The sequence below is a fragment of the Lasioglossum baleicum genome, chromosome 15 (genome assembly GCF_051020765.1).
Source record: "Lasioglossum baleicum chromosome 15, iyLasBale1, whole genome shotgun sequence".
NCBI lineage: Eukaryota > Metazoa > Arthropoda > Insecta > Hymenoptera > Halictidae > Lasioglossum > Lasioglossum baleicum.
The window spans coordinates 11,016,317-11,028,749 of record NC_134943.1 but is presented as its reverse complement, the minus strand read 5'-3'; the positions used below and the strand labels follow the sequence as shown (position 1 = coordinate 11,028,749).

At 44.7% G+C, this 12,433-nt stretch overlaps 1 protein-coding gene across 10 annotated transcripts in view; it reads left to right on the top strand.

Moving 5' to 3' along the window:
* Positions 1-668: 668 nt before the first annotated feature.
* The window catches only part of Mura (ring finger protein murashka), a 72,304-nt gene continuing 60,539 nt past the window's right edge, over positions 669-12,433 (top strand). For 6 of the 10 annotated variants that reach the window (XR_013010565.1, XR_013010564.1, XM_076439542.1 and 3 more), the window contains exons 1-2: positions 671-1,434; positions 5,934-10,546. Coding sequence is in view for 1 of the 10 variants with exons in the window: in XM_076439544.1 (XP_076295659.1) it covers positions 10,515-10,546 (32 nt within the window). In the remaining 9 variants the exon portion in view is untranslated. Of the gene's footprint in view, positions 1,435-5,933; positions 10,547-12,433 lie in introns of all 10 variants that reach the window. The other 4 variants (XM_076439543.1, XM_076439536.1, XM_076439537.1 and 1 more) reach the window with 3 other exon arrangements.

Below are 12,433 nucleotides of genomic sequence, written 5' to 3'. Positions count from 1 at the left end.
CGACTATTCTCGTGCAGTATGTTATGTTTCGTTAAAAATCTCGTTGCAAATGTGATTTTGCGATTTCTACCGTATCACAAAGTTGCCCGATTTTTTTATCGCACGACACACCGTTCCGATTCGATAATTTTTCATCAATCCACGGTATGAATTGACATTGTGTATAACGATCGGAAGGTGGTGGGAAGCCGATTGGTGGGGTGCAGTGAAGCACGACACCTCGTGACACTGGTCTGAATTTAAGAAATGGTTTTGCACACCTTATTATTTCCTTCCTATATTTATCGGATTGTCATGATCAAAGGTGTGTTTTATATAATTTCAAAATATACAATATTCGCAAAATATAGAGTACGCAAGATGGAGTAAGTAAAAGGAGCATAAAACATCAATTATATGTTTCATTTTTATGAACGTAGAAATGTGATACAATATATCGAATGTTTCAATTACTCAAATTGTACGTAAAATTTAAATCTCATTTGAAATACACGTCACCCGATGACTTCGAAGAGTATTCTTAGAAAGGGAATGACTGGGGTATCTTGGTATTCGAATTCGAACGGTGTCTGAGATATTCAAATTCTGTTTTCGAATCTCGACGCAGGATGACTCGTAAAAATGAAAGGGGCACGGGAACTGAGGTAGAAGTAGTCTATGGAGACAAATGGTGGGGAAAATGACCTGCCTACCGTTTCTCCCACCACGGTGATCTTTTTAAACTCGACGAGAGCTATACATGTGCATAGGCTGATGATGGGGCAACGTGGTTATACACGGGACGTGGAAGGTGGAAGCGCTCGAGTATCAACAAAGATAACAAAGAAACTCCGTGGTTCTCGAGGCTAACCGCGATGGTTCACCGTGAGTCGTTTTTTCCATAACGTTCGGGGAGATAAGCTCGTACAAAATGGGAGTCGTATAAAATCGAAAAGAAAAAACAAACGGTATTTCGCAATATGGGAAATCCGAGCGCGAGTTTTTTCTCCGTCGATATATCTGTGCAGGACGACGACGACAACAACGGTGACTATTGCGTGCGGCAAGCAAGTGGTGCCGCCATTAAGCTACGGCGAGGTATACGAAGTTCGCACGAGGGGCTTTGACGTCAGTGGCCAAGAACGCTGATAATCTTGCGACGCAGATATCGCTACGCGGAATATCAGACGATATCTACGGTGGTTTAACGGACGTAATTAATCATATATATGAACGTATTCGGTGGTTTATGGTTTAACATACGACCTCGAGATTATTAGCGGGCCCACAATGGGCGGGGTCGTGGCTTTGGTCGAGTGAGAGACATGGAGCGACCTCAGTGTTCTCAGTGGTGAGCTGCACGGCCATCGCCGACCGTCGGTTTCGCCTAGAGCAACCAACGTTTACTCTGCTATGACATCGCTCTGAAAACCCCAGATTATCCCAGTAAAAAAGGTAGGAGGGTTTTCCCACCGAAATTTGGATGCGCGCTATCTATCTCTATCTCTCTTACTCTCTCTGATTCTCTTTCTTTGTCTTACTCTCTTTATCTATCTATCTATTTCTCTCTCTCTCTCTCTCTCTCTCTCTCTCTCTCTCTCTCTCTCTCTCTCTGTCTCGCTCGCTCGACCCTATCTACATTTCACCCTGACACGGTGTTGCGCTGTCTCCCCAACACTTCCACCATCGCTTTCTACGTAGTACTTTCGAAAACGCAGTTTTTTCTGCTGACTGAACTTGAAAATGTTGTAGCCCCTCTCTCTCTTTCTCCACTCCCTTCTAAGTACTCGAAAGCTTCCTGCTTCCCCACCATTCTCCTCCTCTTTTCGTTTTCCTTTATTCCAGCTACCTCCCCGTCTCCCACCTCGTTCCCATAACCATTTCGCCAACCCTATTTCTTTGTCCCACTCGGTTCATATACTGATTCTTCGCTTTCGTTGTGTATACCACCTTCGATTTTTGATAAATGTCCGTCGTAAACAGAGGATGCACAGCGTGGCGATATGTTTTACTATCTCTCTCTCTCTCTCTCTACAATCCGCCCCCTCCTCCTCTCATACCATGCACACACGGGATGGTTTATTGGTACTGTTTGATTTGCACTGGTGCACCTGCGTTCTACCCTAGGGTTCTTTTTTTTTGTTCGCTCTGATAACTGTCGCTGCCCTTTGTCCGTCGAGTACTCTATCCTCCATCACGCTCGCATCGAGATCCGTGTATGACGGAGGCACATGTGTATGCGTGACACACGGGTTTGTTTATATTGACTGTTTCATAATACGACTGGCGTCACTACTAATTTTATTGACCTAATGAAAAGTACTAAAAAAAAAGGTGTAAAAATGATGTCTGTGTTCTGTATATAGTCGACAGATTCTTCGTTGTACAGTAGTATATGAACGAAACGCATTTAAAGCATCATTTATGTATCATTGTGTATTTCATTTAGATATTCTGCAAGTAGGATACTTTTTGTTGTTATTGTAGAAAGAATGCAACGTGTATCTAATTTGTTTTGTTATTAGAAAGGGAGCTGTTCGCTCGTGTTATTATAGATTTCACTACTCCGCGTATGTAAACAGTGTTTACAAATGGCAGCGTTAAAAGTTCGCACGCGTAATCCCGCAGGAACAAGTCGTAGGCGACAATAGCGATTTTCTTACCGTCCTATAAAGTCCTCACTCATAAATGCATAGAATTTTTCAAAAGTGGTCGGTAGCCCGGGCTCATACATAAAACTTGACACACCGACGTACATTGCTAATAGAAATCCTTTAGCTGCATTATTTGATTCGCCATTGTGTATAACAGATAACAACTTGCTGTTTTTCTCAATTTATTAATGTTGCTCGTCGATGAAAATGATTTTTGCGCATCGCAGTCTCTTCTACGCATGGGGGAATGTACATTCATTGCGTGAAGTGTTCCACGAAGCTATTCCCCACGATCTCGAGCCCTAACGATGATGGTAGAGTCTCCGAGCATCGACTGAAAGTTTTACGAAAAATTCTGATCGTCGGTGGAGACAAATGATTAGGTTGAAGGGAAAGTTCGTCGTATTTTAACCCTTCGCACTCGGAGCTGTTTTAACTTGAAAATTAAACATTTCTTCCGACCTAGAAATTGATACAATGCGTCATCCAACATATTTAATAATTTAAACAATACTTTCTCTCTCACTCAGGGTCACCACACGACTGCTAAGGGTTAAAGAAAACATTTGAACGAATTTATAAAAATATTATAATATTTTATTCAATGATATAATCTCCATTATTTGTAACAACTTTCCCTCCAACCTAATACAACCACGCCGGTTGACGTATTCGTCTTGAACGTATTTCACAAAACGTGAACTACGATCATTCTTTCGCCTTTCGATGGCTCGTCGCAATCGTCATCGTGTCTGTGCAATATTGTCCGAAGCATTATCAGATAGAGCTGACTCAATAATGGACACTCGTATCCTCAGGACGGCGGTACGAGAATTGCAAAATCTTTTTCATTATCTTAATGTTCAAGTGCCGAGGAGCGAGTTTGAACGTTACTGTTTTAACATTAAACGTGGATTACCTTCCCAGGTGTCGCCGTAGACCTGAAACTGGGGCGGTATGCTAACTAATTTACAAAGTACATACACTGAACGCGACAACTAACAACAATACAGCATGTGTGTTCTCGGTTGTACATATTTTATTCAAAAGTTTGTTTTATTTCCTAGGAGATTGATTTCGGCAATTGTGTAAATAATTGTAAAGGAACTGCGAAAGCTGCTCGAGTCAGCGGTGCTTCGAACATTTATATTCGAATTTGAACCTGCGTGTGTACTATCTGGAAACGAGTACTTTATTGAAATTTATGCTAATACCGTCGTAATTAAATAATTCGACGCAATTTGGGTAGAATACGAGTAACGCTACGGTGCGATACCGTATATGTACACAAAACCAAGGGTGTATGTATCAAGATTACAGATCTTATATATATAGAAGAAACGTACACACGAACGTAATGCCGAGAAAGTAACTCAGCGGTATTCGAAGGACTCGATTTATATGCAATCTTCCACTTCGAATCTACAATTTCCGACCTGATAAAGGCACAAAAAATATCAAGCCATAAATAGAAAATAGAAGATAATCATCTCGAGCACTGAAATCCAACCTAAATACTATAGTCCCTTCTCGAACGATATTTCTCTGCGCAGAAAAGTATTTCTTCTCGATAAAATTGAAATTTCCACTAGCGCTGTCCGTTGACTGTGTTCGGGTCTGTTTTGACCTGGCGTTCGGACACGTTCATCAAGCTTGGAACACATAGTCGTTAGCTGAAGTAGGTGGTTGTTTGTATTAGATCTGATAAGGGATCGACGGGTCCGAAGAAGTACGCTCCGAAACGTAGCCGTAGGTACTGGTAGGGGTTCAAGGGGGTCTTCTGGTCTAGAACCTTGAAAAAATCGATTCTCTTTCCACTCTCTTAAAGCACACGCCTTTAAAAATCTGTGTCCACGAAAGAGTTCGATTAAACTCGCAAGAATAATAATGTTACAGATGTTTGAATCTATGGATGGATGGATCTGGCAGACTCGATCCGTTGCACTGAAGGATTAAAGGGGCTGAACGATCCATCGTTCGAGTGAAGTCGTGCAGGAACGTCGGTCGTTCCGACGGTTAAAGGAGTGGTTGCATAATTAAAGTAGGATCGGTGGATCGATGAAACGGGATTTTTGGCTAGGCGATTTTTTTTCGTGATTTTCGGAGTATACTGCGGGCGGACCTGCAGTATGGGAACCGCATCGACGATAACGCGGACGTCATGGCATTAGAGCCACAACGTTCTCTCGGGTTCTCGTGTCAACACATTCCCGACGCCCACGACGAGTGACGCATGCGCTCTAACCGCCTTATCGCTCTTCCTTCTTCTTCCTCCTTCGGTCAACCCTCGATCCATCTCCTCTTCTCTGTCGCTGATTCACTTGCCTCGGTTCTCTCGCTCCTCTATCTCTTTCTCTCTCTTTCTGCTCTCTGTGGGTCTATCTTGCTCTATCTCCTCTCTCCCTCTCTCTTCCTCTTTCCCTCTTTACCTCCCTGCCTCCCTCCCTTTCAACGTGCACACAAAGGCTCCCTTCTATTCCTTGGATACGCCCCTGGCTTTTGTACGAGCACCCTTCTCGCCAGCCAGGCCTCTGGAAATGTCTAATTCTCGCGGAGGGTGCATAGACAATGCGGATCGTTAAAACAATTTCGGACTTTACAGAATTCCTCCTCTGCATCTCGTAATAAGCGCGCATCGAAAAGTTGCGAAATTACGCCCACTCGCCGATACACCTATGTAGTTCCCTTTTTCTCTCTCTCTCTCTCTCTCTCCCCCTCGTGTCTTTTTCGCAGAGCTGCTCGTTGCTGCTCTCCCCGCCCTCGATGTAGATCCACTCGGATCGGTACGGCCCTGCTGGCAAACCTAATCGTTCTTTCCTCCCCTCCATCGCCGAGAGCGTAGTCGAGTCCCCTCCTCTTCCGCTCCCGCTGCACACACCAATTTTCCAATTGATAAGGGTGCACAGTTGATACAGAGACTAACCCTATCCTTCTATCCTCTCTTTCGCTGTCACTCCCGCTTTTGTCCTGTCCCCTCTCCCACCGTGAAGTTAACATTGATAATATCGGTTTGTTTTTCGAAAGCACGTCGGAGAAGGAGAGAGAGGGAAAAAGAGGAAGGGAGAGGAGGAGAGAACCAAGCCTCGCGTCGAGGCGACTCGTAGTTTCGAATGGAAACGTTCTCCCGAGGAGAGCGTGAGAACTTCTCTCTCTCTTGAGATATTTACGAAGCAGCTTTTCATTTCTCTCTCTCTCTCTTTCTCCTTCGTTCTATATTTTTCTCTTCTCTCTCTTTCTCTCTTTCTTTCTCTTTCTCACTCTGTCGTTCTCTTTCTCTCACACGGTCTCTCCTTCTTCTAGGGTCGTTTCTTTTTTCCCTCCGTGTTCGTCGATATCGGGAAACCGAGAGAAAAGTTCTTGCTCGAAGCTCGGTATCGAGCGGAGATCTGGGTAAACGCAGGAGGGGAAACTTGTTCCTAGCGAGCAGCCGAGCTGTACGTTACGTAAAATTAACAATCATGTTCCGAAACTCACTTTCCCGTCTGGGATTTCGGGAGAGGGAAGCGGATGGCATGAGAACGCTGTGAGTCGACGCTGGGACGCCCCGAGAAACGATACCCCAGGCCACGCAATGCCTGTCCTTTGACTCACGAGGGAAGTCTTTGGGATGAGCTGTTTCTCCTTTTTTTTTTTTATTTTTTAAATTGAACACGACGCCACGCCCGATGAATATAAAGTGTATACACCAAGAATATTAACCGTTAATGTTTCATTATTTTCTCACCCCCTCGACTCCTCAGCCGCTAACGTCGCAGCTTGTATGTTTTTCTATGAGATACATTTTTACCAGATCCCTTATTTCAACCGATCGTTTCAGAAGCACTTCGGAAGATGTGTACAGACAGTTTCAGAAACGAACAGCCCTCTCTCCAGAGGTCAACGCACTCGTTCCCGTACTCTGTAACACTGTGTAACGTCGGGCATACTGTCGGGCATCTATCGTTGATGACTATGAATCTGTCTCATAAAAAAACCTACGAATCCATACTGTTCTCCATTGAATTTACTTAACACCGTGTTTATTAAGAAAATAAAAATCTTGCGCTATCTCAATGAATCTCCTACTTGTTTCCCCACTCTACACCATTTCGACCGTGGAAGTCGGAAAGTTACTTTGAATCTAAACGATCTGTCTAGCATATTAACAAGCTCGCCGCCATTTTGTCTGAGAACCGTTCGCCGAAGACCACCGTAGATTTCTGCCGCTAGACTCGATGCATCTTGTTAAACCAACTACAGCAAAAAAAAACTACAAGAAAAAAGTGATCGATGTAAACAGGACGTTTCATTTATCTAATCCACAATCCCAGCTTCTTTCAAACCTACCTAGTGAACATTTTTCCTCGACTATCAAACCGATCGTCGAATATGGAACGAGTTCGAATAAAAAGGACCGATTGATTTGTATTATTACCATTGTTGTCATTCTTGCAGCTTTACCATTCGATCGATTGGCAAGAAAAGACTCCTACACTGACGGAGCTTTCGAGCAAAGTTATTCAGAAAACTGCCCACTCATACGGGAGCAGGTGTTCCGCGACATGCAAACATAAATGTCCTACTGCGATTCGAACGAACGAAGCAAGCCTGTACACGCTAGCAACAACGTTCGCAAAAAACGATTCTACGGATAGGTGTAGCCGGTAGAAACGGAGTCCGGGAACGATCGAGCAAGCCGCCGCGCGGAAGGAGACAGAATCCCTCGTCTCTTATAAAACACTTATGTAGAATAAGTTGAGCTTTGACTCGATGCATGACGCGCGTGTGACAGCTGCGCGCCGCGGCGTTGCCACGCGTCGACTTTGGCTTGACCAAACCGGCCAGCTCGTGCTGCCCGAGAGTGTGTGCATTCTGATTATCTTAGGTTCGCGTATTGTCACAATACGGACGTCACCGCCGACACGAATTCGCCTTAAAGGTGTCGCTTCGATAAAACGCGACGCAACTTCGCCGATATTGTGCAACCGTCTCTCGGTGCCTGCGCGCGTGTGATCGGCGTGTTAACAATGCTCGCGGACCCGCGCGATCTTCGTACGTCCCTTTTGTGCAGCCGCCCCGCGCTCGTATTCGACGGAATGGAACTCCATCGCGAGAGCACTTCCCCCTGCGTCGGCTTTCCGAAGGCTCTTGTCCACGTGTGTCCATGCGCCATCGTCCGAAACCCCCGGTGTTATTATTAGTTAATAAGTTCGTTAACTTTCCGGCGACGCGGCACGCGTGTGTCCCGAGTAGCAACGAAGCCGTCGCAACTCCGACAGAACTCTGTCCGGAGTCGTAATTTTTCATAGTTGTAAAAGTTCCCGAGCTACCGAGAAATATGATGCGGACCTCGAATCATTGTCGTGAAATTCGATGGCACCGAGGACCCGAGCGTCGTGACGAATTCCCATTTGCCCGGTTCCTGTCGAGGCTCTTGATCCCATCAGCATTCTTTGTCCCTTGAAGCAGCGTGAAGACGGTTTTTATGCTTCCATTTGCGGCATGTACCAGACGATGTTAACTGAATTGTCCTCGACGTCGTTCGAAGGGAAAACCGTGTAAACCGAGAGCCACGGGGCACTGCCGGTCATGATTCGCACCCCACTGTGACGTCACCTATTAAACGAAATATCGTTTATGATAAACAGAAAGATTCTCCGCCGAGCTGTTCCCAACAATTTTTTCGAAACTTCGTTCTCCGGAGCACACCGAGTGGATCGCTTCGGAAGTTCGCTCCGATACTTTCGCAGCACCCAGTGCAGGGCGAGTGACCGTTTGTGCTTCAGGAGGGTATCCAGCCTCGTGGAAAATGCTTCGTTCCACGTCGAAGTACCAGAACTTTGGTGTGTTTACTTACTCGCTCAGGGCTGTGCCAGCGGGGACCCACTATGATCTTCAAGAACTGCGTGGGTACGGCCTTTCCCCGGTCTCGAAAGAAGGGGGACCGGATTCTCTCGCCGTCTCTCTCTCCCCCCCCCCTTTCTCGTTCACTCGCTCGCTCAGTAGGTCCTAGCTTTTTTTTATTTGAAGGTCCCTTCATGCTCGCGGCTTTAGCAACAGCACTCCCTCGCTTTAGGGTCGCCCCTATCTTCCTTCCTCTCGGCTACCCTTCACGATATTAAACCCTGTAGGACCCAGGGATGTATCTGGTCTGTGCGAACGAAATGGTTTTCGTCGTTCGATCCCGATGACTCCGATGATTTCTTATCGATTCGGTAAAAATTCGATATCCTTCAAGAAAGTGAACTGCATTGTAAATGGAGCTCATGGGAATTGTCAGGTTGCGCTGTACACCGTCTTTCGTTGTACCTATTTCTGGAACAGAATATTTTACACTTTTGTCATCGACGGTCAACAGATTACATACATTGTTACGATGCAAAAACATTGCATCGACACAAATAAGAAACATGTCGCGGAAAAGTATCCTATTTATATCGATTGCACTTGATCAGCATTATTCGTTCGAGCGAACGTTGATGTAGACCATTTTCAACACGCGAATTTATAAGTCCAATGAAACGCCGCGGAACGAATTCCGCGTGTTCGTCGCTTTCGGTCGGCCATTACTCGAACGAAATCCTTCGCATCGCGGCTACGAACAAGGAATTGATAAGATTCAACGTTATTTCGCTTCTACATTACTCGAATCACGTTTAACCATCTCCGTTTACGGACACGAAGGATTGTAATATTAAATATAGATACAGATATCGTTCGATTGACTATCAGCGAAGGTTAGGAGACCGTCTGGAGTGCTCGGAGATTAAGTTGCAAAGCAATACATATTTTGTTTTCGTATTACGAACGAAACGAAATCGCGTAGCCTTTGCACGCGAAATTAAGGTTTCCCCCTGTCCGACCGATTAGGAACGACTCAAAGTCGACGAAGATATTGAAAAAGAAAACGGTATTGCAGTTGCGGAACGATCGTGCCGTTCCATCGAGTGGCCGAGAGGTGACCATTTTTCTTCCGGTAAGAGCCATCATCATTTTTAATCGAGGGAACAGCGAGGATGACGTTCTCAATGATAAATTTCATACCACCTAACCTGTATATACTCCAACGTAATAATAGTATCGATTCGAGTTCAATGTAAAAGTATAGTCGTCGTATCAGTACATAGGCAACTTCTTGCTATACTCGTGTGTCATTCTTCCTTGAGAAACGCTTCGTCGGCCGTTCCCCGATTTGTTCGTTCGAATAAATATCTTCGTGCAACAACAGCGTTGTTATTATTGATCCGCAATTGACGAAATATATTTGAAAGTAATTCGAGTTGTGCAGAATCATTGATCGATTAGTTCCCAGAGAAACGTATTCTCGAAACCGTTTCGAAACCGTGAACTTGCAAACTAATGTGTGTCAGGTTTCCGAAACGGTGGCTCTTTATGAATATTGAATGGCCTCGATGGCCTGAATAGTTGAACCTCGCGCGGGCATTCTTTATCCGGAACTTTTTAGCTAAATAATAAATTTACACATATCCGGTCGAACGGTGTGCTTATCGACCTATCGTAGGCAAGGCGGCGCGGGCACCGTGATCCCGGAGTACGTCCCTGTGACGAGTCTCCCCACCATCTCCGCCACTTGGTTCCCCCACCGCACCGCCACCACCCCTTCCAGTCTGGCGAGCCGCGTTTCGTCTCAGTCTGTCGCGCGCCGTCAACGTGTGAGGTTGTGTCCTTCGGGCGTTACTGCGCACGCGGTGGTGGTTGTTTCACGTACGCTCGCGGGCGCACGCGTGTCTCGTGGTGTGTGTGTGCTTGTGCGCGCGTGCGTGAGAGTACATGCGTGTGTGCCTCTTCGACGGTGTCCCACAGTGTGTACGTGCATCTGATACTATCATCCTGGCCTCCGCTTTCGACCATTCGCACACAGTCACGGTGTGACATCGAGGCATGACAGCGACGCGGGAGTGTTACCCCATACGGTAGGAAAAACTTGGTTCTAGTCGTGCGTGGCCTGAAAACGTTCTCAGGCAAAGAAAAATCGTTCCGAACCGATTCTACGCGGTACACTCGTGTTTTCCCCGAACGTGTGTTTTCGGAGCACAACTTGGCCACGAATGTTTTGCCCGAATCGATACGCCCTCCGGCGGGCATTTCGTATCTCGCGGAATGCACAACCGGAAACGCTTGTCCTTCTTCGCTGTACCTACGTAAATACGTACACGCGCATATATACAGTCGTGCCCGAAACAGTCTAAACAATAAACAGTGCGCGTTCATGTTCCGATAGGGTGTGTAACACGCATTCTCCTTTTCTACGGTTATCTCACCGATCGTTTCGCTCTCGGCTCTCCGTGTTTCGCTAGCCTCAATGCTTCCACCGACTCATGCTCGTCACGCGTTCAGAACTCACGAACAAACAGCCGTGTTTCTAGCTAGGGAAAACCGTGTGTTCCACCGAGGCCTCTATCGATATCTCGAACGATACGATACGACACGATCCGAGAGCGAGAGGGAGCGTATATTTTTCTCCGTCGATGTCTGCCCGACAGCGAATGAGTCTCCTCGTCGTGTTTCACCCAAGGCCTTCTCTCTGCTTAACGTTACGATTAAAAACCTTAAGGAGAGTATACATTTATTCGAAAGAAATGTCGCTCACTGTGTGCAAAGAGTATCGCCGATACGTTCGTTGATTTTTTTTTCTTGTTCTCTTCCGAGTTGACGTCGAACGAACCCGATGCCACGGATTAGTGATACGATGTACACCCAGTCATTTAGATTCGATTTATCGAGCTACTACTCGGCCAGTCGGAATCGAGTGCTCCAACAACGGCTTTTTTTCGAACGTAACCGCCTGTGTTAGTACCTGCGTCCGGCGTAGCTTACGCTAGTGAACTAGGAAAATTTCGAACGGTCGCGTGAGAAATCGTGTAGAATTATATTGTCGTTTGTCGGATAACGCGATTTTGGTTTCGGTGATCTGTAGACTGCGGGTATTTACGCGTTTATAGGAAAATTGAGTAGATGATATTGACAGTTGTAGGAAAATGTTGGAAATTGAAGATGTCAGTAAAAATATTAAGGGAGAAATAGAGCTCGATGCATTTATAGGAAAATTGAGTAGATGAAATTGAAAATCTTGAACATCGAACGTGTTAGTATATGATTACTCAGCTATTAAACTTATTAAGGGAAGAAATAGCTTTATGCATTTATAGGAAAATTGAAAGTTGTAGGAAAATTTTAAAAAGTGAAGATGTCAGTATATGATTACTCAGCTATTAAAATTATTAAGGGAAGAAATAGCTTTATGCATTTACAGAAAAATTGAGTAAATAAAATTGAAAGCTGTAGGAAAATTTTGAAAATTGAAGATGTCAATACATGATTTGTCAGCTATTAAATTTATTAAGGTCGGACATAGCTTTATGCATTTACTGGAAACTTGAGTAGATGATATTGAAAGTTTTAGGAAAATGTTGGAAATTGAAGATGTCGGCATATGATTTCTGATCTATTAAAATTATTAAGGGAGGAAATAGCATTCTATCTAGTTTCTATTTCTTGCAATCGACGCAGACAATTTTTAAAAAGACGATAACTTTTTTCATATCAAATCATACGATTTGAACTTTTGTTGGGTAGTTAGAACAATTAGTTTGCTACACAACGTGACAAAAACTTTTGCAAAAGATTGCAAGCTGTCGAAATTGCATAGAAAATACTAACAGTTGTACTTCAAAACTTTTTTATGTGGGCTTGTATGGAAAATGTAGAAAACACGTTTCGTAGATCTGTATCAATTAAACATATTTTGAAAATTTGAGCTACAAACGTTTAAAGAATGTATAAATTGCAGTTTTTCACGA